This window comes from Phyllostomus discolor, chromosome 3 (assembly GCF_004126475.2).
Source record: "Phyllostomus discolor isolate MPI-MPIP mPhyDis1 chromosome 3, mPhyDis1.pri.v3, whole genome shotgun sequence".
NCBI lineage: Eukaryota > Metazoa > Chordata > Mammalia > Chiroptera > Phyllostomidae > Phyllostomus > Phyllostomus discolor.
In genome coordinates this window covers 183,805,154-183,829,978 of record NC_040905.2, presented here as the reverse complement: position 1 = coordinate 183,829,978, position 24,825 = coordinate 183,805,154, and the positions used below count along the sequence as shown (strand labels likewise).

General features: G+C 54.7%; 1 protein-coding gene across 6 annotated transcripts; it reads right to left on the bottom strand.

Moving 5' to 3' along the window:
- Window positions 1-295: 295 nt before the first annotated feature.
- Window positions 296-24,798, bottom strand: TMEM8B (transmembrane protein 8B). Of its 6 annotated transcripts, XM_028519102.2 has the most exons (14): window positions 24,700-24,758; window positions 24,010-24,088; window positions 19,447-19,636; window positions 18,876-19,083; window positions 12,161-12,294; window positions 11,555-11,720; window positions 10,621-10,946; window positions 7,301-7,394; window positions 6,983-7,106; window positions 6,751-6,893; window positions 6,352-6,530; window positions 3,273-3,419; window positions 3,023-3,139; window positions 296-2,759 (listed from the first exon to the last, which is right to left on the bottom strand). In XM_028519102.2, exons 6-14 carry the CDS (start codon window positions 11,610-11,612, stop codon window positions 2,424-2,426), a joined length of 1,524 nt encoding a protein of 507 aa, XP_028374903.1. In that variant the 5' UTR covers window positions 11,613-11,720; window positions 12,161-12,294; window positions 18,876-19,083; window positions 19,447-19,636; window positions 24,010-24,088; window positions 24,700-24,758; the 3' UTR covers window positions 296-2,423. The 6 variants fall into 6 exon arrangements, 5 of the variants coding, with proteins under 5 accessions (XP_028374903.1, XP_028374894.1, XP_028374885.1 ...); XM_028519093.2 differs by having other exon boundaries at window positions 11,555-11,823; window positions 24,010-24,742; XM_028519084.2 differs by having other exon boundaries at window positions 296-2,755; window positions 11,555-11,823; window positions 24,010-24,742.
- Between the last annotated feature and the right edge of the window lie 27 nt (window positions 24,799-24,825).

The window sequence follows — 24,825 nt, the reverse complement described above, 5'->3', positions numbered from 1 at the left end:
TTGTTCTAGGGAAATAAGCAAGTTTTCTTATATCGATCGCTGGCCATGAAGGTGGGTGAGGAGGAGCCTGTCCACAGTCTGGAGAGATGGAGGATTAGAATGCTCTCTCTGAACCCCACTGAGACAGGGTTAGGAGGTTAGCCTGGGTTAAGCTTCCACTGCCCCCTGCTTCCCTAGTCACAAGCCTCAGGAGGCCAGAGGAGAGGGAGAAGTAGAGAAGGTCCCCGTATGGGCCACCAACATGTTAGGGTGGTTGGTGATGCAGGCTGTGGAAGAATTCACAAGGAGAAGAAAGTGTAGATAGTAAAGTTTTTATTCACTCTCCAAGAGAGGAGAGGGGCACGGTGTGGAGAGACACACCAGCCCCAAACACTGCTTGACCTTTAGCTAACATACTGGACACATCACGTACCAGGCTGGGCACTGTACTGTGTCCTAGTGCCTTCCCGGCTGGGGACCAGGTGGAAATATGAAAATCTCAGGGGAAGGATACAATATAGACACCGGGGACCAGAGTGAACACTTTCCCAACATCTTGGCGTATGAAAACTCATTCAATCCTCATCCACACACTCCGCTTCCAGAAAGCCCTTCCTGACCCCTCCTAGCTGGGGGGGAGCGGGGCATGTCTGTCCCAGCTCTCCCTCCCTCTTCAGTGCCATCTGTATTCTGTTGACTCTGTCCTGAATCCCAGCTATTTGGGTTCACGGGTCCTGGTGACCTGACTCTACACATCTTAATGTGATAGAACAACATTCCTGATACAGGAACAGATACTTAGCTCACACCTCTCACTCCTTCTCACCATTCAGTTGGCCACACCAGTCTCTGCTCTGTACCCCAAGGAGGAGCTGTGATGGCAGAAACCACAGGACAAAGGGATGTGTTCTTGGCTTTTGACCTTCAAAAGCCTAGGCCTGAAAGGGAACATTAAGGCATAGACAAAAGATTTGGGAGGAAACTTAAGTAAAAGTAAGGCTTCCCCACCTCCAGATTAACAAAATATTCTCTAAACCAGGGAGGAGGAAAAGAAATGGAGAGGGGCCACGGTGAGAGCATTGGCACAGAGGGTCCAAAACGAGAGGGGCCCTGAGCCCCACTCCCTCAGCCAAGCCCCTGAGCAGGTTTGCAGGATCTCAAAGTGGGAGCAACTCATGTCTTGTTGGTCCAATAAAATCCAGAGCAGGACCCCAGAGTAGAAATGGCTCTAAGGTACGTCTGGGTAGCCAAGGTGTCACAGGTCCTTGCACGTGGCACAGAAGTGGTAGAGGGCCCGGGACTCAAAGGGGTTACACAGTCAGGACCGGGCAGGCGCTCTGGCACGGCCTGCCTGCGCTGCCGACTGAGGGCCAGGCGGAAGGATGGAAGTCTCAGGAGGTGGGTGCCACATGGACCGCAGTGACCAGGAAGAACACTCTCCCAACATCTTTGCATTATTTAAGACCCTCAGAACTTAGCTCTGACTAGTGTGGAAAGAGAAGAAATTCCAAATTGACAAAGGATTATATTTTTGGCAGTCAGGCAACATGGGGCTGAAAATAGAAGTTACATTCTTGTGATATTTCTTGCGCTTCTGAGATCTGTACCTGGTGGTCCAATTTCCTGGAGCCTCAGCTTGCTTCCCTGTTGGGTGTGGGTACCATAAGGGAAGTCTGTCTCGCTGATTTAAATGATCTCAGCACGTCTCTCTTTCTCTCCCACACTCTCTCTCTCGGCTCCCTATTCCCAGCTGCTATTGCCTGACACTATGGGGCCACAGCCGCAGACAGCAGCTCCAACAGCTCGTTCCTGCTGGGCTCCCCTCACCCTGCTGACCTCCTCAAGGTCCCTCTCTCCCTCCCCTCCTCCACACCCTTGGCAGCAAAAAAAAAAGCAGCACGGAACCAGCAAATACTTCACTGGAGACACACCAGACTCCACCTGCGCGCACTCAAGATTCCAGCCCCGTGTTCTGCAATTCCCCTCCCAGCACAGCTCAGCCCAGACACTGCCTCTGGGAAAGAGGCCTGAGGCCAGAGTTGCTGAGCTGCTGGGAAGATTTGGAAACTCAAATCTTCCCAAGATGGACTCCACTTCCCCAGGAATGACGCCACCCACGTCCTGGGAGGGCTTTGTCTCCCCAGGAAGGAATCCGTGTGCTCAGGAGGGCTCCATGTCCCCCGGAGGGGCTCCCCGCCCCTAGGAGGGACTGCCCGGTGCTGAGGAGGCTCTGCGGCCCTGCACAGGCTGCAGTCCTGAAGGAACCCACGGGAGCAAGGTGACGCCAGGCCTTCAGGAAGGATGCCAGGTCCCTGGAAGTGTTCCATGTCAAGAAAGACTCCAAGTCCCTGGGAAGGCTCCACACCGCCTGGAAAAACCCCTGGAAGGGCTCTCTGCCCCTAGGACGGGTTCACGTTCCCCAAGGGCCAGGCCCAAAGCCACTCTCAGCTGGTACAGATACTGCTGACAGGCGTCCCTCCTGGGCCCACGAGGCCCAGCTCCTCCTGCTCATTGATGCACAGCTGGTAACCGCAGCCCCGGGCCCGGGCTCCGGAGGGGACCCGGTGGTCAGTCTTGGCACGAGGTGGCAGCAGGAACCCCACACTGCCGGCGATGAGCATGTGCCAAATGCTGTGAATGTAGAAGTAGTTGTCCCGGGTCTCCACGAAAGCATAGAGAAGGATGGCGCTGCCTGCAATAAGGCTGCCCGGGCACAGGTAGAAGAGCCAGCGGCGCCACGTGGGTGGGTAGCAGTGCCGGCGGCGGACACTGCGTACTGTCTGGGGGAGGCAGAGAAGCGGGGCTCAGGAATGCGAGGACCTGGAACCCACACCAGAGCCCGTCACTCTCAGGCCCCCCTGAGCAGTGGCTGTGAGCTGAAGGAGCCTGCTAAGCTTAGAAGGGGCATCATGAGCAGAACCGTAATGATGACAGGGTCTGGGCCTGCCTTAAAGCGGGGACCAGATATGCGGGGACCAGATACCCGAGGCCCTGCACCCAAGTCCCACTGGGACGCACCACCCACAGTTTTCCCCACCCTTACCCAGGCTGTGGCCAAGATTCCCAGGGCAAAGAGACTGGGTCCAAGCAGGTTCCAGAGTCCATGCCGGTCGAGCTGCAGAGCCATGGACAGCAGCATAGCCCCCAGCAAATACAGCACCTAGGGAAAGAGGACTCCAGGGGCCGGGCCAGGAGGGAGAGGAGCCCTTGGTGATGCCCTCAGGGCGAGGTTGGGAATGGACTTCAGGTAGACTTGGGCTATAGTTGTCCCCCAGGGCCCATTTTGCACTGACCTGCTTGACCACAGGCTGTAAACGAGCCATGGCAATGACAGTGACCCACACGGACATTAAGGAGCCCAGGAAGTCACAGAACTGTAGCACATCGTAGTCCATGATGCAGAAAACCACAATGCCTGGCTGGTCACAGGCGTGATAGAACTGGAGAAGGAAATGACAGATGTTGAGAGAACTGGGGGCAGACGTACAGGTCTACACAACTGAAGACAGAGGCCACGGGGCAGGGGTGCTGCTGCCAGAGAAGCAGGGGTCAGAGGTCAGAGGTTGCACAGATTTGGGAAATACCCCACACCCAACTCCTGAGAAAAACACGGCATGGAGGCCCGGTCTGCCTTATCAGCTATAATACAGGGATCTATCTGCAGCCTCGACACTCATCCGCACCTTCCTAACGTTCCTGCTTCTGAAATGTGCTGCAGAGAACACAGGGCCAGGGAGGTCCGGGTCTCTCCGGCGAGGCCAATCCTTCCCCATCCCCTCATGCTTGCTGCAGGTCCCATCCATAATCCTTCTCCTTGACCCAGGCTCTCGGCCCACCCAGACCACAGGCCTCCCCAGCCTGTCCCAGTCTCCGCTGTTAGCTCAGACTCTGAGTCGGGCTTCACCCTCAGGCCCTGCACGAACTGGTCCTCTTCATCACTGCCCACCCAGTGTAGACACGGTAAGAAAATAGACAGTCCCTCCGGCTATGGAGAAGAGTGCGGCCCCTCACACCACGGGGAACTACGAGAATGAGGCGGCGTCCACCTCTCCTGCACTGTGGGGAGCACAGGAAAGGGCAGGGTATTGAAGAGATTCCAAGGGGGGTGCAGGGCACACAAGTGGAATTGTGTCAAGGTGTCCCGGCACCTCAGTTAGAGAAACGAGGTCCACCATCAGCACCCCCTTGGTCTGTGGTCCCGGTCCCTGCACCTCTCTGGACAGCGCACGGCCTCTGACATCCTGTGTTCCCTTATTTGTAAGGTCACCCAGGAGCTACCGGAGTTCTCTCTGCCTCAGGACATCTGCTGTCCCTTTTCCCTGAAGTTCTTGTAGCATTTATATGATGTGAGTATCGTTTGATGCCGAACACTAGGAACAGGTATGGCTGGAAGAATATCTTCGGTGCACAGACGATGGGGACACACAGCGCTCTGCGGACTGACGTCATCTGCCTTACGAGCCCTCCCAAAGGAAGCACGCCGGACGGGCCTCCGAGGACAAACACACACCACAGCAGCACACTCACTCCTCCCGGCTCCAGCCAGCTCCCGTCATGAAGGCTGGGGTTTGCAATATGAGTTTGAGGTATAACACTTTCCCCGCTGAATTCTTCTTCTTGACCTCATCTTTCCCTTCATCTTTTGTTTATCACCTTCCTTAAGAAAGTAACAGCTCTGTATGGGGCGCCAGGCACTACAGGCTCCCCCAGGGTTCCCACTGGGTGGCAGGTGTTTTATTCTCAGGTTGATCTGCTATTGTGTCCAGAAAATGAGGAGCCATCCAGGACTGAACACTCCGGAGCCAACGCCCAGGATGCTCGTGTGGAGTGCAGAACAGATACGCTCTCCCCGGGGGCCCGGGTACTCTTCCTAATTGTGAATCACATTAGATCTGCACACAGCCAGGAGTGGGCTCAAGGAACAGCTGTTGCTAGAGGCTTTGGTCAGCAACAGTATAAGGGCATCTGGCAATAAAGGGGAGAAACAGCGTCTAATATAAAAATAGAATGAGCACCATCAGAGCGGGTCTAAAAAGGGGCCAGTAAAGCAAACCTGGAACATGCTCCTCTCGTCCAGCTTAAGGGGCCAAGGTCTGTCCACATGGCAAGGAGACAGACAGGGCTGCTCCCCCTCATCTGCAGGTGAACGTCCAGGAGGAACCGATGTATGACACGACCCTCAGTTTCGGGACATCTGCCCCCACTTTCTCCTAAGTGATAAGTAGGATTTTGCAATTTGGACATGGATCTGATCTATTAATGTTGAACAAGAGGGGCCCTATTGGTTTTCTGTGACATCTCTGTTGCTAAGACATGAGGAGAGTCTGAGTGCATCTAAGATTTTGGCAGTGCTCACAGGCAGACACTGTATGTCACAAGACGCCCAGAGCCCAGGGCTGAGATGAAAAGACCCCTAGATGCAGAATCCTTGGGTGGGGGACGAGGGGTCCGTCTACATGGAGGTTAAGTCACATTAGCAGACCCAACCTCTACCTTTCCTTAGAATATCTGTGATACACTCTTGTAATATGAATTTTTATGATTATAGAAGAGTAGGGAGACACAGATTGTGCAAATTCTGTAATGCAAGGGAAGGCGTTTAAAACTATATTAATCTTCATCAAAATATGTTCCTTTGGGCTGGGATTTTATATCACGTTGCCACTTCCCATGATGCCATAGAACACACTTGATCTGTAAAGTTTCTTAGGATTTTAAGAGCCAGACTGTTCTATAAATTACCCAATTACAGAGATCTCCTCTTCCTTCCAAAAGTTCCCATGACAATTCAAGGAGACCATGGCTACTAAATGGGGAGACACCTTTCTATGCCGTAAGAACATGCTCACATTGGAGAAACCCCCAGTGCAACGGAGAACATGAGCACAGCACAGCCAGCCCTCACATCACGGAAGAATGCGATGAAACCAACCATGTGCCATGTAGCCACATAGGGGACAGTGCAGATGTCCTGCCCCCTGCAGATCCCTGGTGGTGAGGGCACAACCCCACACTGTAGAACAGAGTTACTCATCCAGCGAATTGAGGTAAAGGTCCCCTCCGCCCTCAGGGTGGACAGGCAGGGTGTGAGACGACTAGAAACCCCACACTGTCTGCAGTGACTGTTGGCTATTTCAAGTTACAAACAGGCAAGTTGACTGATCCCAATGTGCCTTGCAGAACTGACCACACGGTATGCACGCCATCACAGGAAAAGGCGGGGACGCACCGCTATAGAAGACAGTGAACTGGAGACATCCTCCTATTGTGAAGATACGGATATCCCCAAGCCGGCGGAGAACACGGGAAAATGTAGAACCTCACCCACCACACGGATAAGGACTCGGAGAAGACCCTGACGCCACCGCATACCGTGGAAAAGAACATGGTGAATGTGTAGACAGCAGCTTCCAGGACGTATCGGCTCCGAATGGCCAGGACCACGGGTGGCAAAAACATGAGGTTGCTCAGGCAGAGCAGCAGAGTGGACAGCAGCTGGAATCCGTAGGTGAGCGCATCCGCGCTGTCAGTGCAGCCCCAGCCCCGCCACCCTGCGGGTGGGGGAGGAACAGGAAGGAAGGGTACAGAAGACAGCCAGGGGTTCCACAGACGCTTCTTCTGGAAGCCTCTGGCGGCCTTGGCCTCGAGCTAAGCCAGAGCCAGTGCCACTGCCAGGGGAGGCTGGTCTCACCCTAGTTCCACCCTCCCATTCCTTGACGCCCCCTCCAGAGCCCCAGGAGCTCCCTTGCCCGCCCAGCCCAGCGTGCTCACCGGCCTTGCACTCGCAGGCTGCGTACAGGTAGTTGTGCGTGCGCAGCAGCTTGCACTGGCCATAGGGCCCACAGTCGTCCACACACGGGGACAGGAAGGTGCGCAGCCGCACCTCTGCAGTGGCGTTCCGGCACCGCACAAACCTGTATACACACTGGTGGTCACCCTTGGGCTCTGCTGCTCCCCCCGCGCCCCCCCCCCCCCGCCCCCGTCACAGCCGCAAGCCACTCACCGAGGCCCCGCCCCGCACAGGGAGCGTAGGGTCAGGAACCAGGTCCCAGTCTGTGGGAACGGGATTCGTAGCCTGGCCACCCTGGAGGTGGCACTGACTGAGAGGAGGAAGCCAGCCAGGGACTCTGAGGGGGTAAAGGAGGGGTCAGTGAAAGGAAGAAGAGGTTAGCGTGGGACCAGGGCCTAAAGAACCCTCACCCATCTGCCCCCAATTCCCCACCCCCAACCCTAGCCCATCTTCTGGCCATAACATTTCCCACCCATCCCCACCCCTTCTCCGACTACCAACCCTCTCTCCTCCCCCACTCCTCACCCTCACCTTTGGAGCAGGTCACTGCTGCATCCCCCAGACTCAGGGGCACCTCGTGAGTCAAACATCCGAACACGGTCACATTTTCCTGGTGCAGGGAGCTCTGGGAGGTGGGGCGCGGTGGGGGGGGCAGGTATGAAGATGAAGCTGTCCCGCCCTGGAGGTCCTACCACCCCCACCCCGCTCCCAGACTCCTACACCTGTTATTAACCCCTGCCCATAAACCCCTCCAGCCCTCACTGGACTTCACATTCCTGCAGGTGCTCTCAACACCGAGCTCTCCTCCATTTTCAGAACACACAAAATCTGCCGCCTCAGAGAGCTTGCAAAGTCTGAGAAAAAGGCAAGGCCCAATTCAGAATCCTTTCTTTGGGCAGAGCCTTTAAACTGTTCAGGCTAAAGAGAACACCCTCTTTTTCAATCCTAGCTAGCTTGTGGCGGGGGAGGGGAGGGTGCTGTTGCTGGGTGTAGAAAGCAGCTGTGCAGGAACGTGACTGTGAGGCCTTCAGTCACCATCACCTCTTCCCCTGAGTCTGAAGGCAGGAGGCATGCAAAGAAACGCACTCCTCCTCAGGTGAAGTGACGAGGTATTGAAGGGGGGTGACAGAGTGCCCAAGGGATTAAATATAGCGACCTGGCTGGGGCGAAGGGAAACCGATACCCACAGGAGTGAATGCACAGTCTACAGGAATAAAGGTTGCCATAAGCTCACCTCATTCAAGAAGGATTTGAGGCAGCTTATCAAATGCAAATAACAGGATAAAGTAAACGTAAGAGGAAAACTGAAAAAGCAGGATAGGAAAAATAAAGATTGCCCCTAAATGTGGGCCGTATATGTGATGCTGACTTCCAAGCAACCAAAGCAGAGAAGGAAACATGATGAGTGACCGGATTTGTGAGCCCGTAAGATAAAGGTTCATCAGAGTCACGGAAGTACAGCAGCCGAAGGTGTGGCTCTCAGCTAAGGCCTCATCGAAGAAGCACTGTGTACTGTTGTGCGTCTTGTCCTCAACGACAGGAGTGAATGTCATACAACTTGCTTATAAGTTTCCTCAATGCAGGCCCAGGGCAATATGCCAAAGTATTACTCAGTGAAAGTCATTCTGGGGGAGAGCCAAAGATAAAAAATGCTCCCTAGGTATCGCAGTTCTCTGATTCAAATGACCAATTCTTGATCCAAGGGAAAAACATCGAAATACTTGGAAAGATAGGAGTAGATGTGCCGCCGTGGCCAGTGTGGCTCAGTCGGCTGGAGCATCATCTCATAAATCAGAAAGCTGCGGGTTTGACTCCTGGTCAGGGCACGTGGCTAGGTTGTGGGTTCTGTCTGGTCGGCGCCTGTAAGAGGAATTGGATCTGTGTTTCTCTCTCACATCGATGTTTCTCTCCATCTCGCCCTCCCTTTTCCTCCAGAATCAATAAGCATGTCCTTGTGTGAGGATAAAAAGAGCAGATGTGCTCATATACCTTTCAGAACAAATGTGACAGCTGCCCGAGGTGTGTAGCAAGGGCCCTCGCATGGAGATGGGGGGATGTAAACAGGTGCCCATGAGAGTGAGCGGGCAAGAGCGCAGGGAGGAGCAGGGTGGGAGCTGCGGAGGGCTGGGCCCCCACGCTCAGGATGCCAAGGAGGAACAAGCATGCGTACAGCTGGTCTCTGATATGGGCTCCCAGGTTTCAAGGTCAAATCAAGACTTCACTGTCACTGCCCGGAGGTATGGCAATAAGCAAACACAAAACACATACAGCATTAGAACAGAGTCAGACGGAATTGAGTATGAAAATAAGGAACATCTTCAGGCTGAAGACTCAGCTCTCTCCTGACCAGCAGGACCACTTGAAAGTTCTCAGCCATGCCCCATAAAAGACCACATCAGGCCACAGGCTAGGTCACAGGCCAGCTCATAGGAAAATGGTCCCTGCCCCCGGGGCTGGGGGACAGGAGAATGAAAAGGGCCCACGGCTGGGGGATCCTTGTTGGATCGGTGCCAACCTAAGACAGTTGCAAGTGGCCTGACGCAGGGCGCTGCCCTCAGCCCAGTTGTACTCACAGCTGGACACAGCGACTTAGAGGCACAGAGGGCTGGCTCGTCAAGTGCGTGATCACACAAAGCAAAGATGTTAGGCCATGCCCCAAAGATGAACATGAATTCTTCCATCTGGGTTAAAAAGTTCACTGCAAAACTATGAGATGGGAACTGGCAGCAGGGCTCATGAACCAGGCTCGACGCACAGAAACATGTACACCCATTGGTTACAATCAGACACATGCTAACAGTTAAGGCGGGAGAGGACCTGGAAGATGTGCACTGAAAGGCTAAGCGGTTGTGTTATGAGAACGTCTTCCTCTATTTCCTAAAGCTTTTACATGTGATCCTATTATTCTTATAATTAAAAAGTAAATGAATATAATTGTTTTGAAGAAAATAAAAAGGAAGGAAAAGAAGGAGACCCAGAGCTCTTAATTCACCCCAAGCCGCAGGTGGTCAGCGTGGGGCAGCAGTGGAAAGAGGATGGCTGATCTCAGGCCGCACACATGCAGCGGAACCTCAGTCACCACCCTAGATCACTCATCCAGAGACCCGAGGACCAGACATCTGACCTGACCAGGGAAGGAGCGGAGGATGGGGAGAAGTCACAGATGCCGACAGTGAGCAGCTTTGAGAAAGCTGAGGGGCGTCTGACCGGCAGCCCGTACAGGACAGGGATGTCACAGATGCGCCGCGGCAACACACAGATGTGAGGAACAGGGGAAACGGTGCAGGGAAAGAGGGGGCTATGGAAACTCTCTGTTCTTTCTACTCGGTTTTTCTATAAGCTTCAAACTGCTCTGATCAATTAAGTCTATTAACTTTTTTTTTTGAAGGACTAGGATAGATTTAACAAAAGATAGTTTCTGGGGCAAAACAAAGATCAGTGAGTGGGTAAAGATCCACGGAGGCAGGTTTCCGTGGAACATCAGGCCTGCCTTTAGTAATCGGAGCTGTCTGAACACGGACTGCATAGCCTCAGGCCATGAACTCCCCACCCCGGGATGTGTGCGTGGAAGGCGAACACCCGCCACAGAGAGTGGCCCTGAGTGATGGGTGAGTAGGCTACAAAACTGGGGAACTGCTGGCCACTCTGAACTGCCCTGGCTGAGCCAGCCTATTTGTAGAGCAGGCCATACTCCGGGCCTGTTTTGGACTAGAACTGGGCTGAGACATGGTCTCTAATCATAAAGTTGGGCGAAAGCAACCTGCATGGGCTTCCAGGAGGAGGTAATAACCCTGGCACCTTCTTTTCCGAGTTCCCCCATAGGAGTGACCTCCTTGCTCCCCACAAAGTACCGCATTGAGGTGAAGCTCCAGGCTAAGGACCCCTCCGCTGTCCAGCACTGGCAGCAGCCTCAGGCCAAACACGGCGGGGCGCTCGGGTGGGAGGGCCACGCTGGGGCCGAAGAAGATGTAGAAGTGGACGGAGAAGGTGTCCAGCTCGTTGCGCAGAGTGGGGCGTACCGGCCAGCAGTGCTCAGGTGGAGATGGAGCCCCAGGCGCCTCCACGGGGGCCCCGAGCGATGGTGGCTCTAGGGGCAGGGGTTGGTTGCCCAGTGATTGGGGCATGTTCATGGCGGCTCCCGGGACCAGGGCACGGGACAGGCTGGGCTTCGGACACTCTGTGAGGCAGAGGAAGTCAGAGCTGAGGCCTGCCGCCTTCACAGCCCTGCAGCTCCACCTCGAACCAGATCTGAGCCAGACAGGATTTAGCAAAGGGTGGGGAGGGGTGAGAACGAGAATTGAGTGTCCCTGGGAGTGTGGGGCATCCATCCAGGGTCACCAGATAGGGCCCAGGGGTTTCCTAGTGGTCATAGTGAATAGATTATCGTGTTGAAGGGAATCAAGGTCAAGGTCATCTCTCCCTCCCCAAGGACACTGTTGAAACAGATGACTGACCCTCTCACTGACTTGCAGGGGCTCTCACAAGGCCAGTGTCCCAGAGGTCCTAGCTGGCCCTGCCTACCCCAGGAAGCTGAAAGAGACTAAGTTAAGAAGAGTGATCGGGCCCCTCAGAAAGCTCCAAACGGTGGGAAATGACCCAAAGGCCTGCCAGTGACATGAAGGTCCAAGTGGGAGGGCTTCAGGGAGCACGGAGAAGCCTGGGTGGGGTCGGGGAGGTTGTAGGGACACGGCACAAGGGCATTGGACATAGCCAGCATGCCTGCCTCGTCCCAGTCACGGATGTCAACACAGGCTGGGGGACTGGGGCAGATGTGGGGCTTCTGACCTTGCAACCGCACACACAGCTGGAAGCGGACGGTCCTTCCAGAGCCCCGGGATGGCATCTCCACACGCACGTAGACCCATCGCCCCCAAGGGGGCAGTGCTAGCTCCAGCTGGCACACAGAGGCACCTCCACAGGCCACAGAGCTTGAGTTGTGCAGGGGTGGGGCCTTGGGACGTAGGCGCAGTGTCAGGGGGCAGGCGGATGCCCCGCGGCCCCCCACACACACCAGCTGTGCTGAAACCCTGTAAGTGAAGCTGGGCACAAAGACCCTGGGCAGAGGGGAGGTCGGGGGTAAGAAAACACAGGGTATGGAAAGGTGAGAGGGACACCAGAGTGAGGGACACGCTGGGAAGAAGGGGGTGGGGAGGAGTAAGGGGCACAGGAGAACAGGAGGCCTTTTCGAGTCCTCCCCTCTGTGCTGGGAGAGAGGGAGGCAGGGGTGCACCCCACCCTGGGGCTCTGGGTGGCCCAGCTGTCCAGCGTGGCCAGAGGGAAAGCAGGAACAGGCAGGTAGGCTAAATGGCCAAGAGAACCCTGTTCCCTGTTTGAGGCCAGGGAAGGAAGAGGGAAAGGGCCAGGTTTGGGGTTGGGGCGGGTTTGACTTACTTGTACAGGGCTGAGCGATTGTGGGGGGACAGGGTTTGCTCCGAGGGACGGCCAGGCACCAGCACAGCAACGTCCAGCAAACGCCGGACGATCAGCTGCGGCTGAAGGAGGTACTGACACTCATCCTGGAGACCCTGAGAGAAAGCAGGCATGGTAGGGGGGCAGGGACAGCATGGGCGCTACTGTGGCTAAACGAACAGAACCAGAGGGTGGGGGAGCCACCCTCCTCCGGTCTCCTGCTCCCAGGGCAGTGGCTGAGGTCTAAGCTCTGGGTCCTTCCTGCCTGCTTACCTCTGTCCCTCCTAGGTCTGCAGGATCTGCTGTGATCCTCAGCATTGGCTGAGGTTCAGGATTCAAAGTCAGGCCCTTCTGACAATCAGGCTTTGTCTACCCCTCCTCCGACCTAACCTCCCCCCACCCAGCATTCCTAACAGCCCCTCCAGGTAATTTCGAACCACCCCGCCCCTCACCAAGCCCACAGGAACTTAAACCCTGGCTCCCTTTGGGCGTTGGAAAGTTCCACAAAGGCCTCCGTCCAAACCACCTCCCTCCCCTGCAGTGTGAACCTTTGGCTTCCTTTGTTCCCCACCTGCCCACCCTGAGTGCTTGTCCAGCTTCTGCTTTAACACCCCCAGGGAAGGGCCATTTTTTTTACCTCCAGGCTGTAAGCAACTTGAGAGCAGGAACCTGGTCTTAAGTTGCCTCAGACTCAGAGCCTAGTGTAAAGTGTACACCTCACAATTGAGTTTGCTGTATCAATGAATGAAGAAATGAATCGCCCTGACTGGTATGGCTGCGTGGGCTGGGCATCGTGCTGCAAACTGAAAGGCTGCCAGTTCGATTCCTGGTCAGGGCACATGCCTGGGTTGCGGGCCAGGTCCCCATGTGGGGGCCTACAAGAAGCATCCAATCAATGTTTCTCTCCCTCTCTCTTTCTCCATCCCTTTGTCTCTCTCTAAAAATAAATAAATAAAATCTTAAAAAAAAAAAAACAAAAAACGAATCAACCCAGCTGGAGGAAGCTCTTGTCTTTGTGAAGCCAAAGCCTGTCTTCTGTCTCCCCTCCCACTGCCCTGTCTCAAGGGACCCACAGATACGTCTGCCCCTTCTGACTACAGAACAGGCTAGAGAACAGCCACATCCCCCTGAGCCTTCTGGGTCAGATCCCTCACCCCCTTCAGCTGACAGCACCCGTGGCCCACGCAGCCTCAGCACTCTTCGGTGGGCACAGCCTCACACACTCCGGTTCCACTTCTGCAGCACCAGCTGCTGCCTGAGCCCTGCAACTGTGGCAGCTCAGGGAGGAGGGGCCTCCCGATTAGGTTTCCCTCTCTTCTGGACAGACGCCCTCGTGCCGGCCTAATACACTAGAGGCCACTTTTCACTCAAGTGTTTATTCTGACTGAGACATGTCTCTAAACCTTGTCCTGGGCTCCGACACCCCACGGAGCTCCATGCCGTGGAACAAGCCGGCCAAGGCACAGACTTCCAGCAAAGCTCCCGGAGGCTGGCAGGAGGCCTCGGTGGATGCCAGGGCAGAAAATCCCATTTCCCTCTGCCTGGAATTTTTCTGTGATTTTTTGCATCACTGCATCCCTAATGCCTAGCACACCATCTGGCAAACACTGGGGGCTAAAAAAATATCTGTTGAGTTAAAGACTGGATATCAAAAAGAACGGTGCACTCAGAGAGCTCCTGACCCACCTCCCAGCTCGGAGACCTCAGTCTCCGATATCCAAAGCAGGCGTCCCTCGTCTTTGCTGTCAGACTCTAAGGACCAGAACTCCTGTCACAAGTAATTGCATCAACCTCGCTTCCTTCCACTGGGATCGCCCGCAGTAATCTTGTGGTGAGTGATCCCCCATGGTGGGGGCCCACACTCAGGAGGCGGCCCATTTCCTATTGAACAGTCCGGGGGCAGAAAAACTTTGCTCCACATTCTGCTTGCTACTGGCTTAACTGAAGGATCAGTGGACATGACCTCAGTGGTTAAGATGTGCTCCTTCCTTAAACCATGGAAGATGCCCATCTACTACCCCTCCCTCACTGTAAGGGGGGGTGTTCACTCAGTCAGTGGAGACCGGGGAGGGTGCAGAGATGCAGCAGCCGTCGCCCCGTGATGGGGCTAGAGAGAGGACACCGGGGCTCAAGGCCTCCAGAGCTGCCGAGACGAAAGCCAAGTGAGAGTGCAACAGAGTCCGCATCAGCAGTCTTGGGAGGAACGGGGTCAAAGCCAGGAAACTTGAGAAACCACAAGGGCCAAAAGTGAGAAATGGGTGTGAAACAAAACAGTCTGCAAGAAGCTGGAGCAGAAGGCCTTAAATTAAGTCCTCAACTATCCTGGTATGGGTGGCCTGGGCTTCTTTAGAAAGGCCTGAGCAGCCCTGGCTGGTGTGGCCGAGTGGACTGAGCGTTGGCCTGCTAACCCAAGGGTCGCTGGTTCAATTCCCAGTCAGGGCACATGCCTGGGTTGCAGGCCAGGTCCTCAGTAGGGGACTCATGAGAGGCAACCACACATTGATATTTCTCTCTCTCTCTCTCTTCCTCTCTCTCTAAAAATAAATAAATAAAATCTTTATTAAAAGAAAGAAAGAAAGGCCTGAGCAGAGTACCCAGTCCCAGGCTCTGGACAGGGCTTGCAGACTGAAGATGCCCCAAAACACTCGGCCTTCTCCATCGCACGATCCCTGTACCCAGTACAGCCCCTGGCCCGCCATCCATCAGAGGCAGTCAACACGGAAGTAAATGAATGCTGGACAGACGACTGGGGGCAAGCGTGGAAGCAGGGAGACCACTTAAAAGGTTGCTCTAATGGCCCAGCAGAATGATGAGGGTAGGTGTGCTAAGAGTGGAAACAGAGAGAAGTAGATGCATTTGGGGCATGCTTTAGAAGCAGAGTCAATGAGACTTTTCTTTGTGAATTGGCTGTAGAGAAATAAGGCGGGAAGAAGAATCAAGTATGACACCTACAGGTGGAGCTGGAGCAACTGGTGAGTGGGAGCACCACTCGCTGAGATGACTGGAGGAAGAAAAGACTTGGGATTGAAAGAAGCGAGATGGGAATTGAAGAGATTTTTACTCTTGGCCCTGTTTTGATTTGCACATGCCAAGTCTGAGACATTTCTGAAACATCTAATTGGTGATGTCAAGTAAGCAGTTGATCATAAAGTCTGAGATTCAAAGAAATTAGAACTCACTGAATACACTTGTAAGGCATTCATGTGTAGGTGGTACTTAAAACCACTGTGCTGGAGACCCCTAGTAAGAGGATGGACAAAGAAGAAAGGAGCTGTCCCCAGACCAAGCACTGGGGCCCCCACAACACGTCTGATCAAGCCAAGGAGATGCCAGGAAAGGAGGCAGAGGAAGGGTGGGCGGTGGGCAGGAGGAAAACCAGGATGGTTCTGTAAAGTCACAAAGGCCAAGAGGAGAGTCTTTCAAGAAGAGAAGAGTAATACAAGGAACTTATTAGCAGCTAGTTACTAGTTAACTCTGGAGAGGGGAAGTGGGGGCTGGGAGGAGACGAAGGGAAGGTGAAAACTTACTTTTCACTGCCTTTTGTTCCTTTTGATCGAATGTTGTACCAGATGCATATATGACCTAATCGAAACACAAAATAATTTAGGAGGTGGAAGAAAAGCAGAATGAGCACCGTTAGCAGATTGAACCTCTTCAGGTGACATACTGAGCCACACTTCGTCCTAGTTGGTGGATTCGACCAAATCCTTTCTTCTATGCAACCTGCTCCTTCAGTTTCCTTAAGGTTGTTGTCATTATTTTACCTGCTTTCATTTACTTTCAGATCTTGGGCCGGAGAAAGGAGGCATTCAAGGAGAACTGTGCCCCAGACATTTGCAGGACTTCCCCCTGATGAGCCATTTGGGTGCCAGGCGTTACCCACAGTCCAAAGGCCTGCCCCTCGGAGCAGACTGGTAGCCGGGCACCACAGGATGAACACACGGTCCAAGACAGGAAAAGCAAGGAGATGGAGGGCATGGGTCACGATGGAAGAGGTTGGCAGGAAGAAGGGGAAAGAAAGGAGGAGAAGTGAGATCGTCTCGGACACTATGAGTTTGAGAAGACAGCAGAGGAGCAGCACACACCTGCCTGGCCCCCACTACACGCCAGCCTCTGTGCGGGCGCTGGGATACAGGAGTGAGTAACATAGACACAGGGGCCAGCAGCAGTGTGGGACCAGGGCTCAGGACAGTGGCCTGGACCAGGTAAGTCTCTTTCCTCTTAGAACCTCTTGAGGCTCCCTGTCACTGTCAGGATGAAGTTCAAACTTCTAGGTCCTTCATGATCTGGCCTCTTCTCACCCCTCCAGTCCCTTACCCATCCCAGCAACTGCTCCACACTGAACGGCTCCAGCTCTCAGGCTTTAGCCCATGCTACTCCACCACCTAGACTGCCTTTCCCTGCCTTCCCCACTTTAGGCCTCACTTTCTAACAGGGACCTAAGAGCACTTCCACCATACTACCAAGCTGAACTGGCCACCTCTCTTTTGTCCTCTTAAAACATCTCCTAACATACATCCTATGTATCTGTGCCTGAAGCACCCAACCCACGGCTTGGGACACAGCAGGTGCTCGAGGACTAAGGTCTGAAGGAAAGTCTGCGCTTACCTCCGAAGCTAAGGAGGGCCCTAGAAACAGCACTGCCTTCTTGTTGCTAGGACTCTTCAGTCCCCACCCAAGGATATCCTTGAATGCACATGACTTCCAGTCTTGGCCAAGATGCATAGGAAGTCAAGACTTGGAATAAGGAGGAAGCAACTCAAGAAGATGGAGCCCTGGAGGAATGTTCTAGACAATCACCCACAGGCTTGAATCTAAGGAATTAACCAGACAACTTAAGAATCCATAGAGGCCCATTTAAGATTCCGAAAGGTAATCAAACTCTCAAAGGGACCACAAAGGTGATCTTTCCTTCCCTACCCCCACCTCACCCCATTCCCACCCTCTGAGCCTCTGGAACAGGCCTGACTGAAAAGCTGCATCTCTCACGGTGTCCAGTCTGCTGCCACTCATGGGCAGGGTGGAACTGTGCCCTCTTCTCTCAAATCTCGCCACACCCCAGGGAGCTCTGCTGACTAGGGTTCCAGCTTGCGGCACCAAGCCCCCCAGGCCCCACCTGCTGCCTCTAGTTGCAAATGGATATGTCAGCCGAACCTGGTTCTGACCTCTCCTAACCAGGCCTCAGGCCCCACAGTACCAGCCAGGTCTGGGCACCACCAACACCCCCCGGCCCTCACCCCTGGCTCCTCCTGATCACTCAGAAGGGTTTCCAGATCATTACAGCAGGGCTTGAGAAGGATCTTCCCTGTCAGTCCTCACAAAGAGAATCCGGGATCAGAGTCAGGATCAGCAACAGGCTCTTTGGAATTTGGCCAAAGACATAAGACATTCCTCCAAACGGAATAATCCTTACTCGGTTCTGATGGGAATCAAGACCTACCTAGACCTCAGAGCCATTTCCAGGGGAGCTCCCAACCTGCTCTCATCCAGAGGGCTGGCTCCCAGACCTTGACAGGAAGTTCTCTCATGCATCGCTCTCAGGAAAAGCAGGCCTATTACTGAGGTCTCCAGACACTGCCTTAGCCCTAGTTCCCATTCTGAAACCAACAGTGCCAGCACACAGGGCCCTGTGTGGTTCTCAGCTCATTCAGGTGCAGCAGGAGGAAGAGAGGTGAGTCCACCGCAGTCACAGAGCCCCTGCCCTCAAGGAACTCAGCCTGGAGCACTATCGACGAATCAAACCTTCATCTGATTGAGAATCTCTGTCCCTCTCAACTCTCAGTGGCCAAACCCTGACAGCGTTCATGTTCTGCAGCATCCTGTTCTTTAAATCCTCGCTCTGCTTACTCTCAGTCCTTACCGCTGGCCCGCACACACTTGGCCCTCTCACTCTTGACAATGACCAGCTTATCACACCCTCCCTTCCCACCAACAGACAGGAGTAAGAAAACTACAGATCCTCTCACTACATGTAAGAAGTCTGCCCAATACCTGAGAGTGGCAGCAAAACTTTGTGGCATTTCCTTCCCCTCCCGACCAGAATGAAAAAGCACTCTGACCTTTGAACTGACACTTCAGATTCTAACCACCTCTGCTCTGTGAAACCAGTGCAGATATTTGGAGGAAAGGGAGGCAACAGTCAGGATGGACACCAGCCTCCTCTTAACAGGAAAGGGCTACCCTGCCCCAAAGTGCTCTCACATGGCCTTCCAGGGGTGCAGGGTGCCGAAACTATGATGCAGGAGGAACGCATGCTCCCGGATGGACTAACAACTGGGCTGTTGCCCCCGAGAGTCCACAGGGCTATCCTGGGTTTGTGCAGCAGCATTTGGCTCGTCCCTAGCTGGCTTCCGGACACCTCAATGAATGCTTGCACTTTCCCACAGGAAGGGACACTGCTCTGCAATGTGACACTGCTCACAGATGCCGGGGCCTCTGGCTGACTGCAGACTCTGGATTTTCTCTTCAGCTCATGTGGACCCACCGTGTCCTCCCAAGGCTCCCAAATTGCCTGGTACAGATCTTGGGTTCTAGCCCACCAAGTGACCTGCTGGCCTCTAGCTAGGCTCCACCCCAGCCACCATGATGCTGTCGCCCATCCTGGTACAAGCTGGTGCTCCAGGTAACCCATGGGGGGAGTTCAGCAGAGATGGAGAAGCAGCTCTGGCCCCTCATGCCCTGGACAGTATCAACCCACCTTGACGGAGATGTGGCCATGGGCCTGGGGAAGGTGGGCGGCCAAGAACCAGTCCCCAGGTAAGGGGCTGCTGACGTTAAAGATGCCTGAGGTGCGGTTGGGCAGTGTCCAGCTGAGGGTCAGTGAGAACACCCCAGGCACAGCCGTGTCCCCTGGGAAGTGTGTGTGCAGGGGATTGATGACAGGGGGTGCCCCGGACCGGAAATACCTGGGGACCAGAATGAGGAGAGGAGGAAAGCAGGCAGTGAGGTGGGGGATGAGGAAAGGGGAGGAGAACCGTCATTGCCACCAGCAAACAAGTAGACTCCCAACACTGACACAGGCAGCAAGGTGGTGCCAGGTCCAGGGTCAGCACAGACAGGGGGCAAAAGGTCCGCTCAGGAACTCACACAAACAGTACTAACGAAGTCATCAGGAATCACGGGGCTTGGCCCTCAGTCATACTTCAATCTCAACACGAGTCAGGGGTCAGGGTTAGGAGGTCAGTTTAGATACTCATGAAGTCACACTTTAGCTTGGAAAGCGGTCCAAGGGTGAGCAGCGGGGCCCGGAGGCGAACTTGTACACTCACACAGTCACACTCTGGTCTGGGCAGTGGTCCCCAAAGGACCCGCCCTGCTCCTTGAAGATGATGAGGTTCCAAACAGCCAGGAACGTGTCCTCAGGAACGTGGAAGTGGAAGAGTTCGGTGCTGGCAAAGGAGCGGAAAGGACTCAGCTTGCGGGGTGAGCAGGTGGAGTAATCGGTCAGGAAGAGGCCTCCTGGGAGCGGGTCAGGAAGAAAGGGGCAGGAAGGACAGAGGGCACGTCCGTTAAGCGGCAGGCACACGGGTCTCAGCAACAGCACCAACTCAATAAATGCTCTTCTCTGGTGGCCCTAGCCATCATCTGCTTTAGTTCTTACAATGACCTTGACAAAAATGACCTGTTTTTATAGATAAGGAAACTGAGGCTTAAACCTACATCTGCATAAATCCAAGACTAGGCCCCTTTGCATGACCCCACAGCTACCCCTCACTTAGGAGTCATTGTTCTCCTCCCACTGAGCCTAACAAAACAGAGGTGTGGACGGCGAGCATGCGCGTGTGAGTGTTGGCATGGGCTCTTAGGCCTCTGAGCGGCTGCGACTCCACCTGTGGGGCTGGGGAGTCAGCGTGAAACTGTGTAACTTCCTTGTTTATTTTCTTCCCCTTTCTATTCCCCTGTGGTCAGGAGAAGGAAAAAACCTCAGAAGCTTCACAAAAGTTGCCTGTATACTAGCTCAGAGCAGGAGGGGGAGGGGAAAGTGTGGTGAGTCTGCCAGGGGCCTTCTTGGGTGGCAGAGGCAAGGACAGGAGCTGGCAGGCCACCACACAAGCCCCTGGGAAAGGAGGAGAGGCACCAGGCCCTCTGGGACTCAGAATGAGCAGCCTGAGGGCGCTTCCCGGAGGGAGGCCCAGGGAGGCAGTCAGTTGGGGACTTGGTGGAATCTCAAACCACTTGGGAATATTCATATTCAGAGCAGGGGGAGGGGGCTCAGCTCTAAGTGAAATGCCCAGATACCTGAGCATGGCTGTTGGGAGCAGAGCCAAAGTGGACGGGGAAGTCTGGTGTCAGCAGCTAGCCAGGCAGACCCAAGGGGGCTAGCACTGCTGTTAAAGCAAAAATAACCCAGTAGCTCTGCTGCATGGAAGAGAGTCCCAACTGGCAGGCAAAGTTCTGGGGAATCTGACTGCTCCGAAGACTTAAGAGCAGCCCCAGAGAACCCAGAAGATGACCTCAGGACAGGAGAGAGGGTTAGGAAATCAGCAGCTTTTGCGGGGGCGAGTGGGGCGGGGGGTGGAAGGAGTGGGTAGGGGAGACTCTGAGGCCGAGTTTTCGGCCAAGGAGGAAATACCCACAGGGCCTAACTGGTCTTACAATCCCCCTCTCTGGAAATGGGGGCCATAACTCCAAAAATGAGGTATTTGAAATAACAGAGAACGAGGCATCTGGAAGAGGGAGGCTGCTGAGGGAGGCAACTCGGGGTAAGGTCAGCCCCACTCCATTGCAGCCACCTCAGGAGTCACCCTGCAGAGAGCTGGGGGCTGCTGGCCCCAGACTGGCCTGAGTTTATTTTCAAAGGCCAAGGTTACACCCAAGGGCTAGTCTGTCCAGTGCAGACCACAGGGTCAGTCTCATCTGTCAGCAAGGAGACCTGCCACCTTGCAAGCTGAGCACTGCCCAGGAACCAGAGGCTCACAGAGCAGCCTTCACAGAGCCGTGGCGGTGTATCCGAGAGGAACGAAGGGGAATGAACCAATGGATGGGGGGAAGGGTTTCCTAGGAGCCCTGGCTATGACAACTGGCAGGCAGAGAGCCAAGAGCTGAATAGCCTGGACAACAATTGTCACATGAAAGCAGAGCTCTGGAGCACCCTCAGCTGGGGTTGGGGTGCTGGTACCAGGATGGATCATAGAATGAGCCACTGCTACTGTGGGGAAGAAATCTTCACCAGGCCCCCCGTGCAGTGCAGACTCTCAGAGAGCTGCTCCTGAAAAGCAGCTAACAATCTCTGGGAAGCAATGGACAGACAGGCACACAGAGTCCTGTGACTCAAAGCTGTAACATGGCATGGCCTGGATGCTGGGAAACTAGTTCAGCCACTCCAGAAGGGGCCAGGGACTGCAGAGGTCCCAAGAGAGGCTGGCAGGAAAAGGGAGTGAGCAGCAACTGGTGGTGGGGGGAACCTAGAAGTTCTGAGGGCAAATGCTGGAGAAAGCGTCTGCAGCCCCATTCACACTGAGCTTTGGTCGGGGGGGTTTCACCAGGGCCAACAGAGCTGTGTCCCAGAGGAAGCATGCATAAGGCCCTAAGCAAGCTCAGATGAGCCCGTCCTGGATGCCCTGGTAGTTCCTTCCGGGTGAAGCTCAGGGGGTTCTCTACCACCACCTGAAACACACATGCATACACACACACACACACACACACACACACACAGAGGCTGAGGCTGACCCTGCTAATGACAGCACTGGGTAGAATAAGAGGTCATTTCTGGAATGGCAAGGCATGCCCAGGTTATAAAAACGGAGTCAGCTGAGCCCAAGGAAAATACCCAAGGATTGAAGTAGGACCAAGAGACCCAGGAGATACCTTCCATTCCTGAAATAAGATTGAAGCTAACAATAAGCATTTACTGAGACCAATGGCACTCCTACGGTCCTCCCCTCAGTCAACAATCTCTCACCCCCCACCCCCGAGGGTCACAGAGCACTCCTGCAGGCAGGGCCAAAGCTTCCCAGGCAGTGACTCTCAGCAGTGCTCCGGGACGCCCTGCCTGCAGAGGGCTTATTCAGCACTCTGTTCTGGCCTCGTTACAATTCTCCCCAAACCACCTAAACCTGCTTCTGGACAGTCGTATTTTAATCCACATCTTTCAGCTGCCCACAGCTCTGTGGCTGTCAGCACCCTCCTCCCTGAGCCAGCTCCTGCTTGCTCAGCGGGCTCGTGAACAATGAACAAAGAAGCCATGAACTGCGCCCAAGGGCAGGCATTCCCCTCACCCAACTGAAAATCTGACCTGCCACTACATCTGCTAAGTGCCCCGTTTCCCAGAAGCAGGAGCCAGCACTGAGTCCTACTATGGCTCCTTCCTTGAAGGAGACAGGCTGGGGAGGCAAATAGATTACTTGTATCTGTTGTGAGAGGCATCCAACACTGCCTCCAGACACCGAGCTATGCACTGGGAAGGTAACACTTCGGTGATTTGTCTACAGGGGCAGGAAGAGCTGAAGGGAACGTGTGTGGGCCATGACATGTACCCTGCGCCTTACACAATAATATGGGGTGCTCGGAGGACACACAGGCTCACATGCACCCCACACAACATGCATGTGCCTACACTCACCAACGCACAAGCATGTACACACAGTACATGCGCCCAGCATTCCCACAGATCCCTCAGGTATACACACTCAGGTGCGTAAGTGTCCAGGTACCAGTGAACTTGGACATCTCTTCAGGAGGGGTGATCTTTGACACGCATTGATCTCCCCAAGCTTGTGCACTGAACCAAGACCCCAGAGCTCACTGAAACCCATCCACACCCCCGGCTACTCTGCTGTTATTGCCAAAGTCTCCTTCAGGCACATGTCCACCCTGTCTAGAGTGCCACCCACCAGAGGTGGCTGAGGCCTGGGGCCATGCAGACCATAGTCATCTCCTTAGAATGGGGCCATTTTTATGGTATATCTCCTATGACAAGGACCACCACCCCCAACATTCTACCCATTAAGAAGTCAGACCTCTCCCTCTACTATCCGAATCACTGCCTTGCTGGACGGTGGCCCTAGGATGACAGCTGGCAAATTAGGACCAGTTTGTGGATGAAGCCCCCCGCTTGTGGGCAGACAGAGGAGAGGGCAGGTTGTGCTTTGAGCCTTTGCCCACTTGGGTTTGTTTTCCTATTTATTAGGCACATGTTGCAGTGGGGGAAAAATACACTAGTGTGGGATAGAAATTAGGAACTTTTTTTTTAACTCCAGCGCTGCCATTTACAAGCTGTATGACCTTGAGCAAATTGCTCCCCAGCTGAGCCTCAGTTTCCCCATCTGTAAAACAGCCTCTGAGTTTCAACCCTGCTCTGAAAGTGTCAGTGGCTATTTCTAGACAAATCAAGCTTATTTGGAACAAAACTCATTACAGGAAGAAAACTCGTTATAATGGTGACTAACCCGTGTCCATCTGTTTGCTACATGTTATTTTCAAAACTGCTTTCATAAACCTATTTTAAGGCATGTCCAATATTTCAAAAGTTTAGGCTAGCTCTTCCCACACTGGACTAGAGGCTGTCTGGTGTGGGGCCATGTCCTCCCACCAAACTTTATGAGCAGGAGCAAGACCTCCTTGCAAAAAAGCAAGAGTCAAAGTGGGGGCAGATGAACACCAGGACAGAAAACCTTGGAGTCTCTGCCCTCGGTGCTATTAAGCCACCTGTTACCTCTGTTCTGACCCTGCCAACTCCTCTCGGATGTGTAACAACCCTTTCCACCCTGGTTCTCCCCACTTCTTCCCCAATGATTTGGTTACCAAGGTCCCACCTCTCCCCACTCGCTCCAGTCCACCCCTCCCTGCCAGAACCCCAACCCTGCCTCAGCCTTTGCTGCTTCTGCACTCACCAGCCCCTGGGCCAAGGACAGAAAACAGCAACAGCAGCAACAGGGCTGGCGGCAGCCGGAGCCCAGACCTGAGTCGAGGCTGGGAGAGGGGCAGGGTGTGAGAGAGAGGGGTGGGTAGTGGGAGAGACTTGGGTAAACACAGAGATGAGGGCAAAGGCTGAGATAATGGGTCGGGCTGAGCTGGGCACAAGGGCTTCAACAAGGACAGGGGATGGGGTGCAAGGAGAGGCTGTGATGGGGACTGGAGCAAGGGCAGGGTTTGGGCCCTGGGTTTAAGCAAACACTGGGGTGGGGATTGGGACAGGAGCTGGGCTGGGATTTGTGACAGGGGGTGTAACCAGGGCAGAGGCGGGGGTGGAGGCCAGGTCAGGGTCTGGGACTGGGGCTGGACGGGGGGCATGGGTTGGAACCTGGACCTGGGCATTCGCTGGTACTCAGGCCGGGACTGGGACTGATTTGGGAAGCAGGGCGAGGGAGGGGGCGGAGGCCAGAGCCCGGATAGGGATAATAGGACTTGGGGCCGGGACAAGGGCTGGGCCATGGCCCGGGGCGGGGGCGGGGCCGGACAGGCCAGCGCGGGGCGCTCGCAGAGCTGACCCGCGGCTCCGCTCCCCACCCCTGGGGGGGTGGCCTCCGGTGTCCTGGCGGGCCCGGGGCCGGGGTCGGGCTGGCTGAGGCCGAGCCAGGGACCTGGATAGGAGTTCAGGCCTGGGCGACTCCGGGCTGCGCTGAACCGGCGATAACCAGGCCCCGCGGCGGCGGCGGCCGGAGCCTGACGTCATATGGCGCCCCGCCCCTCGGTCAGTCGGATTGGTC